The 20340-nt window shown below is 55.3% G+C and overlaps 9 protein-coding genes across 9 annotated transcripts; 5 read left to right on the top strand and 4 right to left on the bottom strand.

Annotated features, from left to right (window-relative positions):
* Positions 1-122: 122 nt before the first annotated feature.
* L226DRAFT_613183 (SPX-domain-containing protein) lies at positions 123-3632 on the bottom strand. The gene is made up of 14 exons (XM_067686473.1): positions 3520-3632; positions 3402-3467; positions 3246-3347; positions 2854-3192; positions 2766-2774; positions 2506-2709; positions 2347-2446; positions 2173-2291; positions 1687-2123; positions 1531-1633; positions 1404-1479; positions 1169-1348; positions 576-1117; positions 123-511 (listed from the first exon to the last, which is right to left on the bottom strand). Exons 1-14 carry the CDS (start codon positions 3541-3543, stop codon positions 230-232), a joined length of 2583 nt encoding a protein of 860 aa, XP_067535550.1. The 5' UTR covers positions 3544-3632; the 3' UTR covers positions 123-229.
* A 95-nt stretch (positions 3633-3727) lies between these two features.
* On the top strand, positions 3728-5808 carry L226DRAFT_486983 (uncharacterized protein). Its single transcript, XM_067677179.1, has 7 exons — positions 3728-3915; positions 4043-4144; positions 4208-4316; positions 4515-4641; positions 4710-4903; positions 4956-5098; positions 5154-5808. Exons 1-7 carry the CDS (start codon positions 3806-3808, stop codon positions 5716-5718), a joined length of 1350 nt encoding a protein of 449 aa, XP_067535551.1. The 5' UTR covers positions 3728-3805; the 3' UTR covers positions 5719-5808.
* A 346-nt stretch (positions 5809-6154) lies between these two features.
* L226DRAFT_535188 (uncharacterized protein) lies at positions 6155-8384 on the bottom strand. The gene is made up of 5 exons (XM_067680851.1): positions 8174-8384; positions 7851-8111; positions 7435-7783; positions 6252-7377; positions 6155-6195 (listed from the first exon to the last, which is right to left on the bottom strand). Exons 1-4 carry the CDS (start codon positions 8229-8231, stop codon positions 6603-6605), a joined length of 1443 nt encoding a protein of 480 aa, XP_067535552.1. The 5' UTR covers positions 8232-8384; the 3' UTR covers positions 6155-6195; positions 6252-6602.
* Positions 8385-9005: 621 nt separating this feature from the next.
* L226DRAFT_70248 (uncharacterized protein) lies at positions 9006-11413 on the top strand. The gene is made up of 5 exons (XM_067687173.1): positions 9006-9423; positions 9494-9924; positions 9994-10270; positions 10347-11120; positions 11196-11413. Exons 1-5 carry the CDS (start codon positions 9217-9219, stop codon positions 11259-11261), a joined length of 1755 nt encoding a protein of 584 aa, XP_067535553.1. The 5' UTR covers positions 9006-9216; the 3' UTR covers positions 11262-11413.
* A 310-nt stretch (positions 11414-11723) lies between these two features.
* L226DRAFT_70275 (uncharacterized protein) lies at positions 11724-13084 on the top strand. The gene is made up of 3 exons (XM_067687174.1): positions 11724-12428; positions 12494-12713; positions 12772-13084. Exons 1-3 carry the CDS (start codon positions 12061-12063, stop codon positions 12961-12963), a joined length of 780 nt encoding a protein of 259 aa, XP_067535554.1. The 5' UTR covers positions 11724-12060; the 3' UTR covers positions 12964-13084.
* An 849-nt stretch (positions 13085-13933) lies between these two features.
* Positions 13934-14788, top strand: L226DRAFT_545838 (uncharacterized protein; the record flags this gene model as incomplete). The annotated part of the gene is made up of 3 exons (XM_067682372.1): positions 13934-14025; positions 14105-14234; positions 14297-14788. 3 exons carry the CDS (start codon positions 13934-13936, stop codon positions 14786-14788), a joined length of 714 nt encoding a protein of 237 aa, XP_067535555.1.
* Positions 14789-14801: 13 nt separating this feature from the next.
* L226DRAFT_70283 (NAD(P)-binding protein) lies at positions 14802-16377 on the bottom strand. The gene is made up of 4 exons (XM_067687175.1): positions 15934-16377; positions 15686-15873; positions 15468-15614; positions 14802-15412 (listed from the first exon to the last, which is right to left on the bottom strand). The coding sequence occupies exons 1-4, from the start codon at positions 16127-16129 to the stop codon at positions 14870-14872; spliced, it is 1074 nt and encodes a 357-aa protein (XP_067535556.1). The 5' UTR covers positions 16130-16377; the 3' UTR covers positions 14802-14869.
* Positions 16378-16570: 193 nt separating this feature from the next.
* L226DRAFT_535194 (DUF185-domain-containing protein) lies at positions 16571-18908 on the bottom strand. The gene is made up of 7 exons (XM_067680852.1): positions 18596-18908; positions 18119-18265; positions 17945-18055; positions 17656-17886; positions 17234-17602; positions 17010-17115; positions 16571-16883 (listed from the first exon to the last, which is right to left on the bottom strand). The coding sequence occupies exons 1-7, from the start codon at positions 18752-18754 to the stop codon at positions 16627-16629; spliced, it is 1380 nt and encodes a 459-aa protein (XP_067535557.1). The 5' UTR covers positions 18755-18908; the 3' UTR covers positions 16571-16626.
* Positions 18809-20240, top strand: L226DRAFT_508633 (eukaryotic translation initiation factor 6). The gene is made up of 5 exons (XM_067678182.1): positions 18809-19109; positions 19163-19345; positions 19402-19754; positions 19816-19936; positions 19996-20240. Exons 1-5 carry the CDS (start codon positions 19100-19102, stop codon positions 20064-20066), a joined length of 738 nt encoding a protein of 245 aa, XP_067535558.1. The 5' UTR covers positions 18809-19099; the 3' UTR covers positions 20067-20240.
* Positions 20241-20340: the final 100 nt, after the last annotated feature.

Consider the following 20340-nt stretch of genomic DNA (forward strand, 5'->3'; position numbering starts at 1 on the left):
ATGCACTGTATCCATATCCTTATCGTGACCCTTCCTCGCACAATGAATGCACAACTACTGAATTGAGTGCGCTTACCACTGTTTTAGGGATAGTCCTGGGAAACTGAGCTTACTCACTGCGTGTGCTGAGACCGTGTCCAACATGAATCCTTAAAGGTGGTAATAGCTGAGCACAATGTCCCGAACACTACCACACATCCAGACCTCCAAAACCACGTCCCCACCGCACTCACATCTCCCGTATCCGCAGCGCGATATTCGTCGCAATTGCCCCAACCAAGATCACCGACAGCGCCGTCGGCCCAAACCTGTCGAAGTACAACCCCTCCGCACGTCGGTGACGCAGATGCCACGAACGGTAGACGAAGATGACTGCCGAGTACAAGATGGCGACGAGCGCGACCCCGGTGAAGATCCATGCGCTGATCAGCCCCACCGTGTCCTCTGGCGGAATGAAGTTGAGCAGCGTCGTCGCGATCGTGCCGATATAGATGCCAAAGTGAAGCCATTTCTGTGTTGGGCGGAAGTCAGACTCAGTCGTGAGGTAGCGGTGACTTTGGGTGGAGACTACTCACGAAGAATGTCCTCTCTGCAGCGAAGTAGACCTTCGGCTCGATGCGCACGGGCACTGCAATCATCTTCCCAGCCGGTGCGTGCCAATTTCTCTCCAGCAGCCGCTCATCTCCCCTCGACGTCCCCTCGCCCCTGCTCGCAGCTCTTGCCCGACCTCTCTCCTCATCTTCGTCCTCGTCCTCATCGTCGACTGTTTCCTCTTCATTCCGCCGCGCCGCGTCCTCCCGCAGGCGATCACGGAGCGTCTCGTCGAATGCGGAGGAAGGCGCAAGCGGGTCGATGGACATCGCGCGCACCTGCGCCGTGCTCTCGAGCGCAGACGCGATCGTGTTGGCAACGTGGCCATTACGCTCCGACTCCCGACCGCGTTTCGGGAACGGGCTGGTCTCTTCGGCATCTGACTCAACGTCAGCGTCGTGCGCGGTCTGCTGCGAGGTAAGCTGCGGGGTCTCCTGCGCTCGCTCCTTCAAGTTCTTCTCCCGGATCGCCACCGCCGCAGCAACTTCCTGGCCGGAGAGACCCGTCCACTTGTCCTCGTCCTTGGCTGTATATGCGTGTGAGTACGATGACGCCGTTGCCTTTCATTCGAACTTACCCGGAGCAAGATCCATATCCTCATCCTCCTCTCCTTCAGACACAGGTTCTGCATACTGCGTCCGCTCGGGTGTCGTCTGTCCGGACGTGCCGGCCCTAGACGACGTACCCTTGGACGACGAGTGCAGGGGACGCTCGATGGTGACAACACCCGTGTCCGGCTTCAGAATATCAACCTCCACTACACGTTGGCTATGTGAGCTTCTGAAACGCTCATGTGTCTCAGCTCGACGTACTCTGTGGGAGCCAGAACGGCACGAGGTCTACACGGTTAGGTAGAAGTGTGGCGCATCCGTGAATGAACTTGCTGAACTGCAAACATGTCGGTTTACATGAACTTCTGTAGCGACATCCCACACGCACCTTCGGGACCGCCTCCACGAGATGTGACGAGACAAGCTCAGTAACCCACTGCGGCGGCTCCTGTCCATACTGCGTTTGCAGTTTCACCTCTAGCACGCCATACCTGACAAGTGTATGTTAAATCACCGTCAACGGAAAACAACAGGTATGACCCACTTGAAAAGCTCCTTATCCTCTGGTGGTAACTGCTCAAAGGGATGGTCGATGCCAATGTCCATGCGCCGCCAGTTGTCACCCGAGCGAATCTTGCCATCCCAGTTGTCCTCGCGGATCATGGTAAGCTCCGTATCGAGCGATATACGCACACGCGCATCGCCAGGTAGCTGGAAGGCCGTACGGTTGTAGAACGTGCGCATCACCGGAACCAGCTTCTTAGTGAGGATGCTGTACTGGACTTCGTTGGCGAGCTGGATCATTCCGTCGACTTCCTGTTGCGTCTTCTTGCCCTTCTTCACGAGCTCCTGGAACTCCGCGTCCATCGTGTACTCCCCACGCAAGAAGGCGTTGACGAGATGCTCCTTGATGGGGAAGCGCGCCTTGACGGACTTCTCACCCGTCCAGTCCTCGCGGTGGGTCTTGCGCTCGACGAAGATCTGCGGCCTTGTCAGTTCGTCCGTTGCACCAAATCAGGAGCGGACGCACGGTCTTCTGATCCATGTCCCCATACCACCGCAGACGGACAGCTTCAGCCCCCTCCGTCTTCTCCAGCCGTCCTAAGTACAACTCGAGATCTTCGTTGTCGAAGTAAACCGACGAGATGGCTGTTGAACGTTAAGCTGCTGAGCGAATCAGAATAGCAGAGCTTCTCAAACGCACCAGCATCCTTGGGCTCAAACTCTTTGTCAGGGTTGAAGACAAGCACCGGCAGATGCCGCAGGATGGCGAGCTTGAGGTGTACCAAGTTGTCTGGGTGGACCTGCCATATTTGATGTCAGTACGCCTGGTGATATTTTATGACGTCACTATGATGCGGACCCAGTACTTGGTCGTCTGGCGCACGAACGCACTCTGGCTACCCCCAGCGCTCGAGTCGCCCTGCACAGGGTGCCCGCGGGTGCGGACGAGGTCGTACAGTCGGGATAGCTTCACGATGAGGCCGTCCCAATTGTACTTGTAAAAGGGGCGCTTCTCGAGGAAGTCTTGAATGAATGTGGGTTTCAAAGGACGGTTAGTTTGTTTCTACGTGAGGGAGCGTGAGCGGCAGTCATTATAACACCCAGATATATGCGACGCACATCGTGTTTCTAAACTCGGGCAGCGCGCATCCTTCGTATCAGCTTCGGCTCGGCGGAAACAGGGATGCATGGGAGGGGTCGGGCTTACCTTCAATATCTTCATGAATCCGGTTATGTTCAGCTTCGTGTACAGTGCCAGGTCATGGACGTCCGCTACGAGCGTGGCAACCTCCTCCTCAAGTAACATGAACTGGTCTTCCAGGGCATCAATGGAGAGCGTGTCCTCGTCTTCGTCGCCCATGTCGTCATCGTCATCTGAGCCAGCATCCTGGGTGACTTCGTCCCTCCGTTGCTGAGCTTCGGTATCGGTTGCGCTGGACTCCGTTTGATGGTGTCCGTGGCCATGTCCGTTGGTGAACTCGGCGGAGGAGACGAGACGCTTGACTGCCTTCTCCGCATCATTTATGCGTCGCGACAACTCATACGTCTGCGCCCCAGAGAATGAGGAAGCAGAGGATGGGGACGCAGGACGTGGCGCACCTTTGTCTTCTGAAAATTATGGATCTTGTCGAGCTCGCGCTCGAGCATCAGAGTAAACTCCCGCTCGTCCTCATCCGTCCAGTTACGAGACACCGTCCGCGACTGTGAAGGAGTTTCGGCGCGTGTAATTAGTGGTCGTGTGACACTGAAACACACCTTGAGCTCGCGCTTGAGCAAGTTGTAGTCGATGTAGAAGGGCCTCCATTCGTTGTACAGGTCGTTCTGCAGCCGACAGGGTCAGCCAGGGAAGACAAGGGGCTAGCAGGGGGCGTACGCTGATTTTGCGGCCGAACTTCATGGTGGGCAAACGCAATGAGCGGTGGGAGCCAGGGCGGGAGTGGGAGATCTGGGAGGGTTATGAGGAAATTGACTTGCACGACGGGCAGGCCTTCTTGGACGAACGTGCGTCGGCTACAGCCAGTTCCCAGCCCTCTCGCGCGCGTCTCGCACTCGGACGCGTTCTGGTCTCGTGCTCGTTCTCTACCTCCCCGACGTCACTGCCAACGGCGACCGCACGCGCAGTCTCGGCTTTGACCACCACTTATCGTTTCGTTCAAACCATGTCTCGGGACACAACGTCAAGGCAGCCTACTCAGCCCAGCTCAGCAGCCAACGGAGCAAAGTCCGATGATGTCGCGCGGACAAAGATTCTCCTGTTGGGGATGCGCAGGTGCGTGCCACAAACTGTGCGGCCGAAGGTGTCATGCGGGACGGACGATGCATGTGCGCAGCACCCTGCCGTGCGACGTCCCGGTACATACCCGCAATGCGCACGTCTGCTTACCAGCAACTCGTAGGAGTGGGAAGACCTCTATCCAACAAGTCCTCTTCAACAATCTATCCCCTCGAGAAACCCTGTACCTCGAGACGACCACGCAATCAACCAAGCACTACTTTGAGTGCGTCTGTGATTCTTCAAGTCGTCCACGCTCTCCTTGACACCAGCTCGCTGCTCTTCTCAGCACGGTGATCCCTTTGGAGATTTGGGACTGCCCTGGAGACGTTACCTTGGAGACTTTGGACGCCCCTCTTGCCCAGTTTTCGACCGTGATTTTTGTCATAGACATTCAGGTGAGTCATACAAGTAAGGTCTTCTCCGCTCTTCCCATGGTCGATCATGCTGGAGACCATGCCGGCCCGTTTCAAGTCTGTTCATTTCGGGATCTTCGTGCCGGTTCATGTCCAGCTACCACCGGAACAGTACCAAATCCCTCCGGGACGGTCTCTCAGAGTCTGGCGATGACGTACTCACAATTTCCTCCGTTGCAGGACCTCTACCAACAACCCATACAGAAGCTCGTCGACTTCGTTATCACCGCATATAACGAGTGTCCTAACTTGAACCTCGAGGTGTTCGTGCACAAAGCGGATGTGCTCACAGAGGAGTATAAGATTGGTGAGTCGCAGCCGAGCATCGATCTACGTAGTTATTCATTTGTCGCCCTATCTCTCTTTTGCATGCAGAGAACTTTAGGCATATACAGGCCCGTGTGCTCTCAGACCTCAGTTATGCTGGCGCGGAGTACGAAACCATCCCGATCAACTTCCAACTGACGTCCATATACGACCACTCACTACACGATGCGTTCTCGCGTGTGCTACACAAACTAATTGACTCGCTTCCTTATCTGGAGGACCTTCTCAACGTGTTCTGCACAGTGCGTATGACATCCATAACCCGCGTGTATGCGTTCATTGACCCTGCTCTAGAACTCGCAAGCGAACAAGGCGTTCCTGTTCGATACAGCCTCAAGGCTATATGTCGCTACTGATGCTTCGCCAGTAGATCCTCCCGTACACAACCTGTGCAGCGACTATTTGCAAACACTGAATGCTTTCGGTCCACTATACAAGTGCGTTATGGTCATATGATACTACGCCTGTGTGTGCTGATGCGCTGCCTGCTAGGTCGGTTTCAGCCAGTCCTCTGCGAATGCGCACAGTTCCTTCCGATCATTCAGATTCTCCGCCACCATCTGCGCCTGCATCTCCCCCACCCAATCCACCGGCCGCGGTAACAAGTAACCCCAATTCGCGCTTCGCTTCCCCTCTCGCCTCGCCCTCCACCGCCCCTCTCTCGGCACATCAGTCCCCGCAGGTCGCACAACAACCGCTCCCGACGCCCCCTATGCCGCATCCGCCGCACTTTTCATCTTCCATAACGTCCTCCACAGTCCGTCCATCGAATCACGATGCACAAGGTAATGGCAATGGGAACGGGCACGCCCCACCCAGCGGCGGGAAACCACTATTCTATCCATGTGCTGCAGCGTCGCTCGCCCCAACGGCAGCCGGCGCGGGGACGACCCTCACGTACCACCTCATCACGCCAAAGCTGGCGCTGCTCGCGCTCATCCCGACGGGGGTGTTCCAGGCTCGGCGCGGGCTGGTGGAGTACAATGTCGTGTTCTTCCGGGAAGGGGTGCAGGAAATATGCGAGGTCGAGTCGGATGCACGGAAGGTGACGGCGTGAGAGCTCAGAGTAGTGCTTGCGTGTTTAGGATTCATCTATGAAGGACTGCTTGGATATAGTAGGATAGTTTTATGCCAGTAGTGCACCATCTGATGAGGTGTGTGGCGAGTGCCGTTTGCTCCCAACGTCATGCTGATAAGTGTCGCAAGTACCACACTCTGTCTCTTCAAGCTTGTCAACCTGCAAGTCTCCACCACGTCGAGTTCCATAGTCCCGATCATTCAGCTCGGCCCCATCTGGCCTACTTCCGCCTCCTGCACAGTCCATAAGAGTTGTGGATACGCGAGATCACGACAACTTTATGGTTCGTTCACGCATGGATGACGAAGTACTCTCCGCCAATCTCACCGAATGTGTGTCAAGAGCACTCAACGTAACTTGTTTCAGGTACAGCGGACGTTTATGGTGTATCCCTAGTCTTCCGCCGATAACAAGAACCCCCTTTGAGTTCGCATGGCGCTGTCTCCATAACGCAGCCTGTGTTTGATACGTGACCTTGTAGTTAGCGTCGAGTTCAGGCGAAAACCACTCACCGTTATATGCTTAAGGGCATATGGTAAACATGAGGCTCGCACCTCATATCCTGCCAGTCCTCTATCCAGTCCACTGGCATCTCCCATGACCAGTTGCGGTCCTGGACGTCAGGATGGACAAGGACCAGATTCAAGCAAACAGTCACGGCATCTCCGGAGTCCCTCTTCCTCTTCCTTGAAGCGCGATTGTTCTGCGCGGTGTGCAAGCAGTGCGTACGAGCGGCGGTGATCAGGCGTCGGAGGCGTATTGCGCTGTCGGATTTGGTCTTGTATGTCGCGGAGACGGTCGACTGGAAGATCCACAAGTTTACCCGCTGGGCGCTGCCGATCTCTGAGTCGAAGAAGAACGCATCACAAGTAGGCGTGACTGCGCGGCTGGGCGCTGCGGGCAGGTAGACATTGTCCTTCGTCGATCGGAGACCTCGAAGAGCCGTAAGCCTCGGCAGAACGTAGAGGAAGGGAGAGAGCCCGAAGAGTGGTCTCCGACGATGGCCTCCATACGCTGCTTGTATCGTCGGTCGCGAACACGGCCGAAAGCTGCAGAGGCGCGTCGCTGTGCCCTAGGAGGGCATGTCGAGCGATGTTCACGAACAGACATCCGGCCAGAACAGAGGTCGGTTGTCCTTTCCAACACGCCTTGAAAAGTTCTCGGTGCTTGGCGTCGGCAGTCGGACATCCCACGGTTCGGGGAGGAAACGCGAAGAACATCCTCTTCGCATCCCTTGCTATACGCCGAGACTTGAAGTCGCAGACGAATGCGTCGCAGTGCGGATTGCGAGGATCGTGAGCAGGGCGGATGGCGAAGAGACTGTCTGTAGCGCAGCCTCCGGGGCCTATCAGCGAGCGCATGATGTCTTGATAGGAAATGCCTAAGGCCATCGGGTATGTCTGATGCTCTCGCGGATTGAAGACGAATTTGAACACGTCTCGTGCGACAGGGCCGACGATGCGAATCGCATCCTTCACGAGAGATAAAGTGATATCGTCCACGGTCTGAGCTCGCCATGTGGGATGCCACTGGTTCAACCAAGAGACTGTGCCCCTCCTATTACTTGCGGGAGCGGAACCATCGATAGCATCTTGCAGTTCTCGAGAGAAGCGCGGATAAGCACGGTGAAGGACGAATCTAGAACGGTATCGCTCAGCGAACGGAAACCTCGGCATATCGCCGCGATGTGCTCACCCCTCGACCAACTCTTCCTCCGACCACAGAGGAAGGCCTATGCGTGCCGCGCCTCTGGTTGTTGCCCAAACTTCGCCATGGCCAAGATGACGCTCGGCAGTCTTGACTGGGAATAGGAGGTGGTGGTCTAGCGGAAGAAGAGTCTCGTCACCGTCGATAACATCCGCCAAGAGCCATAAAGGCCTTGATTCCGTATGATGCGGGAGGTGATGGAAGTCCTTCAGCCGTGACGGAGGCTCGTATACCCGTCCTTTGAAGAATAGTCGATAGTAGACCCCGCAAGCAAGGAGCACTGGCTCGTCCATCATCAACAGAATGTGGAGTAGGTACCAGATGAAACACCCTTTCCCTTGAACCAAGAACGAGAATCCAGGTGTGAGTGACATGCTCGAAGATATCAATGCATGTGCACATACCGCATCCGGATTGACCCACAATTAGTGCGCCTGATGTAGGGGCCTCTTCCCTACGTTGTAAGATCCTCAACGCCATCTTCGTATAGGCTTCACCGTGGACCACAAGAGAGCGTGTGTGGATGTAAGACGCGACACAGGATACGGATAGCGTCTGGATGGGTTCGGGACTGTCATTGCGCCAGGAGGCGCACAGCTGTTGCCAATCTGTGTCGGCAGGACACCACCCGTGTTGATCATCTTCATCCCAGTGCCAGCAATCCGCTAAGTACGCAACGGCGTCAATCGACTTGAGCTACGGTCGATGTTATGATGCATGTACTCACGTTCACTGCGAGCACGACAGATAGCGGAGGTCAGAGAGTCGTTATTTGTGGGCAACATGCTTGAATATGTTTGAGCTCCTGACAATGAGCTATTCGATGACACCTTCTCGGTAGAGGAGGGAGAGTAGAGTTTTCACAGATGCGCTTGCGGAGGTAGCTCCATATATACAAACATTGTGAATCCGTACATCCGTGATGGGCTGACAGTCCGCCTGGATCCGCGGACGTTTCGCCCAGAACGTACCTTCCGGCCGATTGAAGTTCTAACCAACCTTCCGGTCAAAGTTCGAATTCCGGCCTCCGTTCCACGTGACTTACCCGATTCGGATTCTGTTACTTACCGCCCACGTTCAAACGCGCCTCGTTCTCTTTGCTGAACCATTGCCAACGCCAGTGATAGCTTGGTTATTTGTCGTCGTGTAGCTCGCTTATCCCCTCGAATCTCATGCTTCCGATCTGCTTATGACCCGCGTCCTGACGATGGACCGTTGTACTGCTACAACAGATTCAAGAGTGCAAATTCTGAAGCATGACCTCCGACTCGGAGTCTGCATCAGTATCGCAACTTCAATACGCTCAACTTCACACAATTCGCCTGCCCTAGAGCGACCTGCGCTATAGTCTTCGTTGGTGAGCCCGATGTACACGCTCTTTTGTCGTTCTGGCCGCAACTCCGAATGCGATTCAAGGCCGTGACCGCGAGGCTATGCTGTGATGGTCTATGCGTTCCGCCGTTTCCCTCCTCTAGACGGCAACGGTTGTTGCATGAGACTCAGGCGTGAAGGCCTGGGATTCTACCGTTACGATGGGCGTGTGCATTGTTTGGTGCGGGTGCGTTCTTGTTCGTCGGGGAGCGCTTCTCTATTTATTGTGTCGATGTCGCGTTAGGTTTTTGCCTATTCACGGCCCTGATAGCACAGCCTTAACACTCATTGCACGGACCAAAACCAAGTCAGTACATAAAACATAAACTCGACGCCCCCACCTACTGCAGACATCCATCCCACCCCACCCCTGCGCCACACCCCGGACTGCGACCCTGCATGGACGACTTTGCACCATCATTTCCGTTTCCCAAGCTCATCAAGGATCCCGGTATGCGCGTCTTGCGACTTCCGCCACCTCAGAGCCCCACACAAGTCAACCCGCACGGAGACTCGTGTGGCGCATGCGTCTCCCGTATTCCGGAAGACGTCATGCTGGCCATCCTTGCCTACCTCCGCGCCTACGAGCTCGCAAGGTGCAGGCAGGTGAGCTCCCGACAGCATTTTCAAACTCGTACAAGGCTCAGGCTGTTCCGCTCATGTCTTTATCTTCCAGGTGTGCATCCTGCAGCGTCTCATCCAGTCCGACACGCGTCTGCAGTACCGGCTGGAGCTCGGGATCAACGGCGTGTTAGAAGGCGCATTATGCGCCGGGATGTCCGTGCACGACCGCCTGCGCGCTCTGCAAGCATACACCGCGGAGTGCTGTGCCCCTGAGCTCGTCCCTGTACCCAGTCCACCGTCGCATGGGCGGCATGAGCCGTTCAAGAACAGGTCGAGCTGCGTCGTCGGGAACGTGACAGCCTACATGGTCCGGCAGCCAGATGAAGACGCCCCCAACCGGCTCGTCGCGTATGCACCTGGTACGGCTCACGAAGCGCCATTTGCCGCTGACTTTTTGCTGCCTCACTTTATGGAGGTCGCTGGGGTGGATGTCGCTCAGAATCTGCTGGTCGTGTTCTACGGCGGACCATCGGAGACAGTCAAGTGCGTGCTTTTATCTACAGCGTACCTTCACCCACGTATTGACTTCATTGTTTGCTTGAAACCTTCCAGGAAGCGCGCGACTGTGTTGCTCCGTACGTTGCGTGACGAAGGCGCAGTCGCTCCCCAGCACAACCAACCTATTGACCATCCCGATGCCCTGCATCCAAACTTGGCGATCTCGTTCATCAAGTGGCCATCGCCCTCCTTCCTGGGCTTTCAGATATACGGGCGCTACATGGCGTGGTGCACCAGGTTCTTCTCCGATCCCATAACCGCGGAGCCACGTGCAGAACGTCTCGACTATTCCTTGGAAGTCTGGGACTGGAAAGCGGGCCGTCTCGTCTGGGTAAGTGCGACAATAGATTTGCAAGTCCCTCCGTAGCTCATCTGTAACTCTCTTACTTTCCCGTCCATCCTCTCAGCGCGGATATTTCGACGACCAATGTACGTTCACGTTTCTCGACAAAGCGCACATCCTACTATCCGAGCGCCGCTCCTTGTTGCATCTCGGCGAGAAGGACAAGCTGCGCGTGTATCGCTTCGTCGACTCACAAACCGATGCGGACCGGGCAACGGCGAAGCTGCACCCTGCGGGCTGCGTCCTCGCACTCGAACTCGGGGACACCGTGAAGTCGTGCGTTTTAGACGACACCTGCGCCCTCACCCCCGTGCCCCCTCACCCCAAAGCCCTCTTCTTCCCCGATCCCTCCCTACGGCCCATCGTCATCGAACTCCGAACGCACGATAGAGGATTCTGCACCCTCCTAGTGCTGGCCGAGTTCATCCGGTTCTGGCTGCCGCGCACTAGTGGTCCTACCACAAATCCGCCAGTGGAGATGGCCTGGAAAGACTGGTCCCGGCACGCATTGACCATCGGGACGCACGCCGACGCCAACACGCCCCGCGGGAGCGGCGGCGCGCCGCACGCCATGTACCCGTGCGGCTCGCGCGTCGCGTACGTCGCGCACGACCCCGCGGACCCGTTCGATGTGCCGCGCCTCGTTGTGCTCGACCTGAACCCGCTCGCGCGGCACCTGCATGCGCCGCACGCGGGGTGCGCGCGGACGACCCGGGTGCCGACGCCGCCGTTCCGGTGGCCGGTGTGTGCGGTGTATGCGCTCCTGCCGGCGTTGGAGGGGGGCGTTGAGGATGGGGTGAACGCGGTTGGGATGCAGGTGCATGGGTTGTCTATTAGTGTGAGTTATTTCCCATTCTTCTTGTTTGAGCATGCCCCTGATATACTTGGTGTTTCCATGTCTGGTGTCTGGTAGTGCACCAAGGGCCAGTACAGAGATCAACCGCTACACTACTCGACACAGAGTGGTCGTTCTTTCTGACGTTCTTTCTGAACAGGTGGTACGTGCATCTTGTCGCGGACAGACAATGGCATCAGCACTTTCTCTATTTACTTGGAAGCGCATGTAATCGAATAGAATCGAGGCAATCTGCACTGAATGAACGTTCTCAACCACGTAGGGTTCATTTGAACGTCACTACAAGGGGATCAAGACGTACTCTCTCGACTTTGCCGTCGAAGGACTGTGGCTGCCTCAGGTGGTTTGAGTGATGTTCATGGGGACTGCTTGATGTAGTTCGTTGTTTGACAAGCGTGTTTGTCCCCAACGTGACCGTGTTCTCGTTATGCGTTGTACCTATATCTTGAAGCGTGAATGCAGTTATTTTACCAGATTAGAGTTCAGCTTGATGTCCGATGCGTCTATCATAAAGCTGTACCATACTTTCGACTCGCTCCCACTCTCTGTCTTTCTTGACTGTATGCGCCTCTCCCACTTTCCGACTGCTAGGCTTCAACGCGTCAATGCTTAAACTCATTTTGACGAAACTCAATCCTCGGATCCTCCGGAAACAGCCGAGACAGGCAGCGCTTTCGAAGCGAGCAAGAAATTCGAGTCTATGCTCTCTCCCTAGCGAGGTTCTCGCACACATTATATGCCTAGGCAACATAGCCGACATCTTTTCCTGCAGCCTTGTAAGCATCTTTTAGTCTTGAGATCGTACTACTGTAAAACCTCACTGACTTCGCCTACACTCCCTTTTTAGGTTTGCCGTTCGTTTGAATATCTCGTGAGAACGGATATCTACACCCGATACAAGATCCTGCTGGACGTCAACGGAATGGTAGATGGCCCCCTCAGCAACACACCGGTGTCGGAGCGACTTCGCTTATTGAAGAACTACACCTTCCAGCTTCGCAACGGAACTGATGCTGCCGCCCGAAGCAGAGCTCTCCCTCACTGGTGTGTCACCCCAGAGAACAAGGACTGGGCACCCTCTCTGTCGTTTGCCAGTTTCACGTCCTACACCATCCGCAAGCCACGGCTGAATCTGGTGGAGGTCTTCTGTCCTGCAATTGACTTTCTGGATACCCGGCATCATTGGGTCATCCCCCTTGCCCGTAACTTCCCTGGTGGCAAGGTGTTGGAAGTGTCAGTTGACCTAGTGCAGGATTTGTTGTTGGTGTTTCAGGAAGAAGCGGACGAATCGTCAGTATCTAGCCATCTAGTCTCCGACGTAGTCACTAACAATTATAATTGTGTCCTCGCATTAGACAGGTCCTCGTCCACGTGAGGTCACTCCAACATCCGGACAAACCGCATGCAAATGCGATGCTCTCTGTGCTCCGCGCGGCGACGCCCTGTCCTCGAGGCATGTATTGCATTCAGATTCACAAGGATCGCGTGGCGTGGAGCTCACGGATGGAATTATCCCACCGGGAGGCGTTCTTCGACATAGAGGTACGGAATTGGAGGTCAGGGGAGCTGGTCTGGGTAAGTCGATCAGAGAGATACACGTTTCCGGCCAAGTCGCTGATACCGTGAACAACAGCACAATCACTTTCACGGAGAGATCTCTTTCGCGTTGCTTGACGAGTCGCATATAGTTGCGGGCTGTTGCGGGTGGGACGAGTTGCGCATGTACCACGTCGAACCCGAGATCGCCTCCACCGATTCATCATCTCCCACGGGCACAATGGGCACGTACTTCATATGCTTACGCTCGTGGAACTGGGCTGGATAGAATCCAGGAGTCGAGTATCCCAAATCCTCCTTCAGGCGTTGCTTTCTTTCCAGATCCATCTCTCCGGATGGTCACGGTCGCTCTCAGCGACTCTCAATCGAGGGAAAATTTCACCCGAGTTGGTCTTCTCGTATCATACGAGGCTCTCCGTTCCATCCTCTCCCAGCCGGTCTCAGCTTCCCGAGCACCAATCGACTGGGGTGCATGGAGCTCTCGCGGGAGCCTCCTGCTCCAAGTGCCCTTATTCTACGATTATTTCCGGTGCTGTCTCGCACACAGCTATTCTTTCGGCTCGCGCCTTGTCCTGTCCCTCCCCCAACATGGCTGGACAGACGGCTCCACTGTATTTGTCGACATTAATCCATACGCAGCGAGGTTTGATAGCAATCTGCATCTGCGTGGCACATGGCATGCTCGCCGACCCCAAAAACTGGCCTTAAAACTATTCCTCAAGACTGACAAAGTAGGCTTGGAGCATAGTATCTACTATGTCGCACGGGAGGGCAACTATCGATCCGATTTCGTCGCTACCGATCCCTATGGTGCCACATCATTGGTAAGTTATCATCGCCTGAATGCCAGTGACAGATGCGGCTCCAAACTGATCATTTACGCCTTTGCGGCATCGCAGAATCTCTTCGGAAACGACTACAGAGGGATCAAGTCTTACTTCATTAACACGACCGTCGACCATCTATCGCGATACTAGTAGGCGAGTCACTTGCCGTGCCTGTACTAGGCTAGTGCGCAAATAGTACTGTACCTTGCATATCCAAGAGAACATGTATGTTGGGCCCAGAAGTAGGGCAGAGATTCGTCGAAATTTAACGAACTTGGCGTCGACTACAACCAGACTCGTCGGCCCGGGCGGTCGCGCGCCTGTGGCTGCACAGCTTTTGACAGTGGTTGGGCAATGGGTTCGTCTTTCTTACCCTGAACCGCGACCTAGTCTCCAACCGCCTAGCAGAACATGGCTCTATACACACCCTACAGCTCGAAGGGCGCCACAACATCTAGAGGAACCGGAACAACCGAGTTCGACATATTGAAGAGTTCTCACAAGTAAGCTGCACTGACGTAGTCATCAGCAGAACGTGGGCATCAGTCGTCTGACTTGCCAATGTGCGATTCTTGACATTAGGTTCCTTCGAGAGGATGCAGAAGAAGATGAAAGGAAGCTATCATGGGATGAGAAGCTTGCCAAGAAGTACTACTCGTCGCTTTACCGGGAGTACGCTGTCTGTGACCTCAAGCACTACAAATCAGGGAATGTAAGTCTTGGATGCGATACTCCACGTGGTGTGATCTGATCTGATACATTATCAACCGACAGTTTGCACTGCGCTGGCGCACCGAAGCTGAGGTCCTTTCTGGAGCTGGGGAGACTACCTGCGGTAATAGCCGCTGTCCTCTACATAACGAGTTCCCTACGGATGGCGATGACGCACGCCCTGCGCTCACCACCCTCGAGCTCCCGTTCTCGTACCAAGAGCATGGTGAAAGCAAGTTTGCTCTCGTCAAGGTTGTCCTATGCTCGAAGTGCTGCAAAAAACTCATGTGGAAACGCAACAAGGAGAAGAAGGAACAAAGAGGGCGCTCCGAAGAGGAGAATGTGGAGACCAAAGACATCGGAGAGGCGGGGCCGTCCGAGAGACGGAAGAGACCTCGCTCACCCGAGACAGAGGATATCCGAGACGTAGAGGAGCAAGTCCGGGCAGAACACACCCGTAGACGGATGTCTTCCCACGAAGATGGGCGTGAGCGCAGACACAGACCTCGCTCACGATCACAGTCCCTGCACCGTAGCAAGGGCGAACAGCTATAATTCGACTCATCACTGATCGTATTTGAATCCCTTGGTCAGTTGATTTGACATTACAGCGTATGAATCGTCCGCTGAATTTAATCACAGGCTATCTATGACGGACCACTTCGGTCTGATCGTCTTCCCGTCCTCTGTGTTCTTCAGGATATGCTGCCGCTTCAACTCTCCGGTGTAACTGTTCTCCCTCATCCAACTCTCCAGGTTGTGACAACCCGGATGCACCCTCCTCACCCAAGACATATCCCGCGAAATCCTATCATCTCGCCAGAGCGCCCACCATCCCGAAAAGTTCTGCCTCCATGTTGTTGAACCATCATCTTGCCGTTCGTTTGCCACCGGGTCGTCTACTCCTTCAAAGTTACCGAACCAGTCGTCCAGCGTCTGGTATACTACTTCCGCCTTCTGCCCGGTTACCTTCTCGAATGTTCGCTCGAGATAGTTCCATCCAACCACGTCGCTCGCAATCTTCAGCTCATGTCCGGAGGTGGTTCTGCGGTTATCGAATGTATACCGTGCAAAGAAGCCGAGGTCGGAAAGCGCAATCATCGGAACATGTCCGTTCCCGACGGGAGTCGCGAACACCGCTGTCCCGTCCAGTCGTCGCTTTAGCGGTCCGAACATCATCTACAGCAGGTTGGTCAGAAGTGAGGTTCCTCCACGGTCTATCAACTGCACGTACATTGAAGAGCATGTCCATGTACGGTCCAGATGTGACGACGCTCCACGCCATCCCATCCAGGTCCGAAGGCTGCGAACGCATCCAGTCGGCGACCCGTGCTTTGCCGTCGTAATGTTCGCAACGATACTGGAGGTCGTATTTCCCAGCCTGAGGGCAATCGCGCCGTACGTTGGCATGTGAGTCCGCCGCGTGATGTTCTATCCGCTCACGCCACTTACCTTCAACGAGTAATCCAGGCTGCTCCAGACATAGTGTTTGACGGCACCACTCTGCTTCGCGAGCTCAAAGATTCTGATGCCGGCCCACACTTCCTTCTGTTCTCCGACGGTGAAGCCGTCGGTGTTGACCCATACCCCGTACACGCCGGACAGGGCACTCGAGACGGACGACAGATCATCGAACGCGCCTGTAGTGGCCAAGGTTAGCATTCAAGGACCCATCCGAGCTTCGTTTCAATGTGTCAGACCTTTCACGCACTCCACTCCGCGGCTTGAAAGCTCTTGTGCCCGTCTACTTCCTGGGTCGCGGGTGAGTGCACGCACTGCGTATGGCGAGGGGCTCCCATCGGCGCAGGGCTCAAGCAGCTTGTTAATGACGGCTATACCCTGGGCACCGGTTGCGCCAACAACGAGGATGAGCTTCCCAGAATCGGAAGAAGGCATGGGTGAGCAGGACCGTGACGTATAGCGAGTCGAAATACGCGGTCTCTCCCGCTGCCTTCTCCCCCCTCTTATACGTTTCGATGTGTTCAAAATCACCTAGGCCTCCAATCAGAATAGCACCGTTGTAGAGCGTCTGCCTTGACTGCGGCTTGGATTACGTGGAAGCAAAGTTCACTGTGACTATAGCGCTTGGCGCGTTCACCACACCCGCGAGGCTTTCCTCGGCCCATAAAAGGCTCGTTGTCATTCCGCCTACCTAGCGGCTCCGGATGTTCAAGCCGTAGGCCCGCTCCATATACACATATCAAGCCATCTTCTCAGTCAATGAATGACGCGCAATGTTCGACGCCGCCGTCTCACACTGATGGATGATGTATGTCTGATTAGAGGGTGAGTAGTGATACCACGAGTGTGGCGGTAGGTTTCACGGACGGCTTCTACGACACGGTGAACAGAATCCGAGCCTGCATCGTGTTGCGAGGCTGAAGAATCCTGCCTCACTGCTTCGAATTTGCTGGAAGATCCACGAAAGGCCACCGCTCCTCCTCGGTCGGCTCGGCGCTACGCTTGCCCATGAGCGCCATGACCTTGTACTGCGAGCCCATGCCCGTGGGGTCCACAAGCCTGCTGGTGGCGTCCTGAATCTGCTTCTTGCGGTCCCCATCCTTTGCAGCTGCCTTGAGGGCGTTGACGCGCGGCTGAAGGCCCATCCTGTGCAAGAAAAGCGCTTGGGGAACGGGTCCGTGATGGCTCGCTGAATGGAATAGAGTTCAATGTCAGTCATCGTCATTGCGGAACATAGAGGAGGTGGGTGGGACCAAGTGGCCTGTCAGATGATGGCTGGCGACCATTGCTCGCGAGGCAATCAACAAAGACTCACCCAAATCAGCTGTCGCTTCTTGCAGATAAGTGAAGTCTACGTTCACGGTGAGATCACATTCGCCCGGCCTATGGAACACGTCCACTATCTTGTGATCTTTGAATGCCTAGAGCCATCGAGGAGAAACAGTCAGAATCTCGGTCTCTAACACCGGTCGCAGTACGAGAAGACGGGCAGAGGGTTTCAGGGAATAAGCGGGTGGAACAGAGTAATCAAACACGTACACGGAACGAGTTTCCGTAAGCCCTGTCCCCTCCATAGTCGACAATGAGAGCGCTTCCGGCTGACCGAACGCCGTCGGACCCTTCGTCATGTAACAACTCAGCCACTTGTCGGGCGACCTTGAAGGAGGCCGGAGATACTTCTACACGCGAGCCGACCGGGAGCTTCTGGAACCGAGGAGATGACATTCCGAGCAAGGTTGAGGATGCAGTAGGAGTCGGAGATAGGATCTGTCGGAAACGGGTTGCACGGGGTGTTGGAGAGTTGACAGATAGGTCCAGTGAGGGCGACGCGGCCGGCCTCAGCGTTGTAGGCGCTGCCGGTTGGGGTTCGGATGTTATGAGCAGTTCCTGCCAACCATGGTGTGTTTTCTGCCACATGTGTGTGAGCGTCAGGGAGATATAGCGGCTTATTCTGTCCTCACTTGCAGTAGATGGAAGGGTAGGGCGTCAAAGAACTCATGTGCCACGACGAGAGTGAATTTGCTAGCGTCATGAGGGATGTTGTCAACCGCATCGTGCCAGCTCAAGTTCCATCCGTTGGATTGCGCAAGCGGACCGAGCTTGACTTTTTGGGCTGATCGCATTGCGAGGCTAGTCTCCACGAGGTGGATCTCTTCAGTGGCCGATCGGGCAGCACGAAATTGCGAGAATACCTGGTCAGACTCGGTGGTCAACTGTTGAACGCACAGCTGTGACGCAAACGTCACCCACACGCAGCAGATCGTGCATGAGTGTCCCTCGTCCAGGGCCGAGTTCCACGAGACGTATCTTACGTCCCTGTCCTGCATGCATCCATTGAGAGAGCAACCAGACTCCGAGAAGCTATCCTCGGCGCTGTGAGCTCGTTATCGATGACGTTTCAGACATCGCGGAGAAAGAACGTACTTCACCAAATACTTGACTAATTTCTGGACTCGTGATGAAGTCGCCGCGGGACCCTATGACGGCGTTGGATGAATTCATGTAGTATCCCGCTGTCGGATGCGAAAGGCACATTTGCATATATGTGGCATAAGATATGGGACCTGTGGCCTGAATACTCTCTCAGCAACCGTATCCCGTGTATTTCTAACAGATAAGGAGGGTATGGTTGGGTGGAGAACTAGCCCACGATCCTACGCATGTCGATAACATGTCAAGGCAAGGCCCGCCAAGACTACTAAAGCCAACACATGGCTACACAAACCACCGCACTACGTCCGCGATGCGTTCATACGGCGAAGTCGGACAAACACACGAGCCAGAGGTCGCGCACGATTTGTCCAGTCAGACCAAGGCCTAGCCAGAAGCATGCATGGCACCTCCATGCTCTGCCAGGCCCAAGACGCGTCCAACACAAGTGACTGACAATGACATGCATACCTTGATAGTGTCCAACAATATCTTCTCAATTGCGGAACCGGAGGAATTTGTCCCAGCTGTGTAGCATCTCTTTGCACCAATGCCCTGAGGTCTTCTCGGCCACCCAAGAGTTGCAGACCTCAGCGTCTGCGCGAGTCCCCGGTTCCGTGCCCAAGTCATCCGTAGTCACTCCTCTCCGCTCGCCTCGCTGACCCTCGGCCTTTCTTCTGTGCCGTCAAACCAGTTCAAAGAGGCCGTCCGATAGCGCAGTCAGAGTCAGGACAAGCCCAGCACGCGGTGAGGATGAAGGCACAGGACAAGTCGCGAAGGAGAGGCGCCCGCGCGCTCGGAGCCGGCTCTGACTGTGGCTGACATTTTCCTGCAAGCCTGCGAGTATATCCTCTCTGTCGAAGTTGTCTCTACCGCCACCTCGATCTCCCCCAAACTCCTCTGTTTGACACCTTTAGCCCCTCAGAACAACACAGAGCCTTAGTAGACGTCTCAAAGGACTCTACCTCCCCCATCATGGCTACCCGTACGTATGGTCGGCGCACAAACCACACGCTCGGCTGAATTCTCGGCTTTCAGGCATCCAGTTTGAGAACAGCAGCGATATCGGCGTGTTCTCAAAGTTGACGAACAGCTACTGTCTGTGCGCCATTCAAGGCAGCACAAACTTTTACTCCGCGTTCGAGGCCGAGCTCGGAGACGTTATCCCGATCGTGCACACGAGTATCGGTGGTACTCGCATCATCGGTCGACTTACAGCAGGTGTGTACACATACTTAGACCTTAGTTATGTCGCTCTCCAACTGTGTCCACTCCAGGCAACCGCCATGGCCTGCTTGTACCCTCCACTACGACAGACCAGGAGCTCCAGCACATCCGCAACTCCCTTCCTGATGCTGTCGCGATCCAGCGCGTAGAAGAGCGACTATCTGCGCTCGGGAACGTCATCGCATGCAACGATTACGTCGCGCTCGTTCACCCAGATATTGACCGGGAAACGGAGGAGATAATTGCGGATGTATTGAAGGTGGAGGTTTTCAGGCAAACGATTGCCGACAATGTGCTGGTGGGCAGTTACGCTGTGATCTCGAATCAGGGCGGTCTCGTGCACCCGAAGACCAGCATCCAAGACCAGGACGAGCTCAGTAGCCTATTGCAGGTACCGCTTGTGGTATGTTCCCCGTTAAAGTCATGTATGGGATGAGCGATCTGATAGTGCGGCGCACTTGCAGGCTGGTACCGTAAACCGTGGATCCGATGTTCTGGGAGCAGGCCTCGTGGTTAACGACTGGTGTGCATTCACCGGACTTGATACGACGGCGACAGAAATCAGCGTCATTGAAGCCGCGTTTAGTGCGTATCGCTTACGTCTCATCCGCCGCGTTGCGAAGATCCTAACGTCATACTCGCAGAGCTTCAAGGACAGAGCTCCGCCGCTGTCATTGGCGAGATGCGCGACTCGCTCATCGACAGCTGGGCGTGAGTGTGACGGCATGCATCCGACGGACTTTCTCTATGTGTGTATCCATCCGTTATGTGGCATTACGAGGGCAAAAGGCAGACGGTGTCTGGTAGTTCATCCACAAGCTGTACATCACAATCGCATTGTAGAACATATGTGCTTCTCGCATGCAAACAGCTACTGGGTCATTCCCGTGATAGCGCGAGCCGTAGGAAGCGGACTCATGTCGTGAACGAGAGGCAGGAGCATGATCGACGCGCGACACGCGCGAGGCACACGTCTTGACCGTGACGCG

This window comes from Lentinus tigrinus, assembly GCF_003813185.1.
Source record: "Lentinus tigrinus ALCF2SS1-7 unplaced genomic scaffold L226scaffold_12, whole genome shotgun sequence".
Taxonomy (NCBI): Eukaryota; Fungi; Basidiomycota; class Agaricomycetes; order Polyporales; family Polyporaceae; genus Lentinus; species Lentinus tigrinus.

What these genes read in the sequence shown, in the direction of transcription:
- L226DRAFT_535194 (XM_067680852.1), bottom strand. Translation starts at nt 18,754, where the DNA reads ATGACTTGGGCACGGAACCGGGGACTCGCGCAGACGCTGAGGTCTGCA. An exon ending in TTAGTCAAGTATTTGGTGAA is followed by an intron (nt 18,056 to 18,118) that starts GTACGTTCTTTC and finishes CGCCGAGGATAG; the next exon opens with CTTCTCGGAGTCTGGTTGCT. An exon ending in AGAAGCGACAGCTGATTTGG is followed by an intron (nt 16,884 to 17,009) that starts GTGAGTCTTTGT and finishes TATTCCATTCAG; the next exon opens with CGAGCCATCACGGACCCGTT.
- L226DRAFT_613183 (XM_067686473.1), bottom strand. Translation starts at nt 3,543, where the DNA reads ATGAAGTTCGGCCGCAAAATCAGC. An exon ending in ATAATTTTCAGAAGACAAAG is followed by an intron (nt 3,193 to 3,245) that starts GTGCGCCACGTC and finishes TCTGGGGCGCAG; the next exon opens with ACGTATGAGTTGTCGCGACG. An exon ending in GTTTGAGCCCAAGGATGCTG is followed by an intron (nt 2,292 to 2,346) that starts GTGCGTTTGAGA and finishes AACGTTCAACAG; the next exon opens with CCATCTCGTCGGTTTACTTC.
- L226DRAFT_70283 (XM_067687175.1), bottom strand. Translation starts at nt 16,129, where the DNA reads ATGCCTTCTTCCGATTCTGGGAAGCTCATCCTCGTTGTTGGCGCAACC. An exon ending in GCCTGGATTACTCGTTGAAG is followed by an intron (nt 15,615 to 15,685) that starts GTAAGTGGCGTG and finishes GATTGCCCTCAG; the next exon opens with GCTGGGAAATACGACCTCCA. An exon ending in ACATGGACATGCTCTTCAAT is followed by an intron (nt 15,413 to 15,467) that starts GTACGTGCAGTT and finishes AACCTGCTGTAG; the next exon opens with ATGATGTTCGGACCGCTAAA.
- L226DRAFT_508633 (XM_067678182.1), top strand. An exon ending in CATCGGTCGACTTACAGCAG is followed by an intron (nt 19,346 to 19,401) that starts GTGTGTACACAT and finishes TGTCCACTCCAG; the next exon opens with GCAACCGCCATGGCCTGCTT. An exon ending in TATTGCAGGTACCGCTTGTG is followed by an intron (nt 19,755 to 19,815) that starts GTATGTTCCCCG and finishes GCGCACTTGCAG; the next exon opens with GCTGGTACCGTAAACCGTGG.
- L226DRAFT_70248 (XM_067687173.1), top strand. Translation starts at nt 9,217, where the DNA reads ATGGACGACTTTGCACCATCATTTCCGTTTCCCAAGCTCATCAAGGAT. An exon ending in AGCTCGCAAGGTGCAGGCAG is followed by an intron (nt 9,424 to 9,493) that starts GTGAGCTCCCGA and finishes TTTATCTTCCAG; the next exon opens with GTGTGCATCCTGCAGCGTCT. An exon ending in AAGCGGGCCGTCTCGTCTGG is followed by an intron (nt 10,271 to 10,346) that starts GTAAGTGCGACA and finishes CCATCCTCTCAG; the next exon opens with CGCGGATATTTCGACGACCA.
- L226DRAFT_535188 (XM_067680851.1), bottom strand. Translation starts at nt 8,231, where the DNA reads ATGTTGCCCACAAATAACGACTCTCTGACCTCCGCTATCTGTCGTGCT. An exon ending in CTGTCGTGCTCGCAGTGAAC is followed by an intron (nt 8,112 to 8,173) that starts GTGAGTACATGC and finishes TTGCGTACTTAG; the next exon opens with CGGATTGCTGGCACTGGGAT. An exon ending in TGTGGGTCAATCCGGATGCG is followed by an intron (nt 7,784 to 7,850) that starts GTATGTGCACAT and finishes TCTTGGTTCAAG; the next exon opens with GGAAAGGGTGTTTCATCTGG.
- L226DRAFT_70275 (XM_067687174.1), top strand. Translation starts at nt 12,061, where the DNA reads ATGGTAGATGGCCCCCTCAGCAACACACCGGTGTCGGAGCGACTTCGC. An exon ending in CAGGAAGAAGCGGACGAATC is followed by an intron (nt 12,429 to 12,493) that starts GTCAGTATCTAG and finishes TCCTCGCATTAG; the next exon opens with ACAGGTCCTCGTCCACGTGA. An exon ending in GGTCAGGGGAGCTGGTCTGG is followed by an intron (nt 12,714 to 12,771) that starts GTAAGTCGATCA and finishes CGTGAACAACAG; the next exon opens with CACAATCACTTTCACGGAGA.
- L226DRAFT_486983 (XM_067677179.1), top strand. Translation starts at nt 3,806, where the DNA reads ATGTCTCGGGACACAACGTCAAGGCAGCCTACTCAGCCCAGCTCAGCA. An exon ending in TCAACCAAGCACTACTTTGA is followed by an intron (nt 4,145 to 4,207) that starts GTGCGTCTGTGA and finishes TGCTCTTCTCAG; the next exon opens with CACGGTGATCCCTTTGGAGA. An exon ending in TTCTCAACGTGTTCTGCACA is followed by an intron (nt 4,904 to 4,955) that starts GTGCGTATGACA and finishes ACCCTGCTCTAG; the next exon opens with AACTCGCAAGCGAACAAGGC.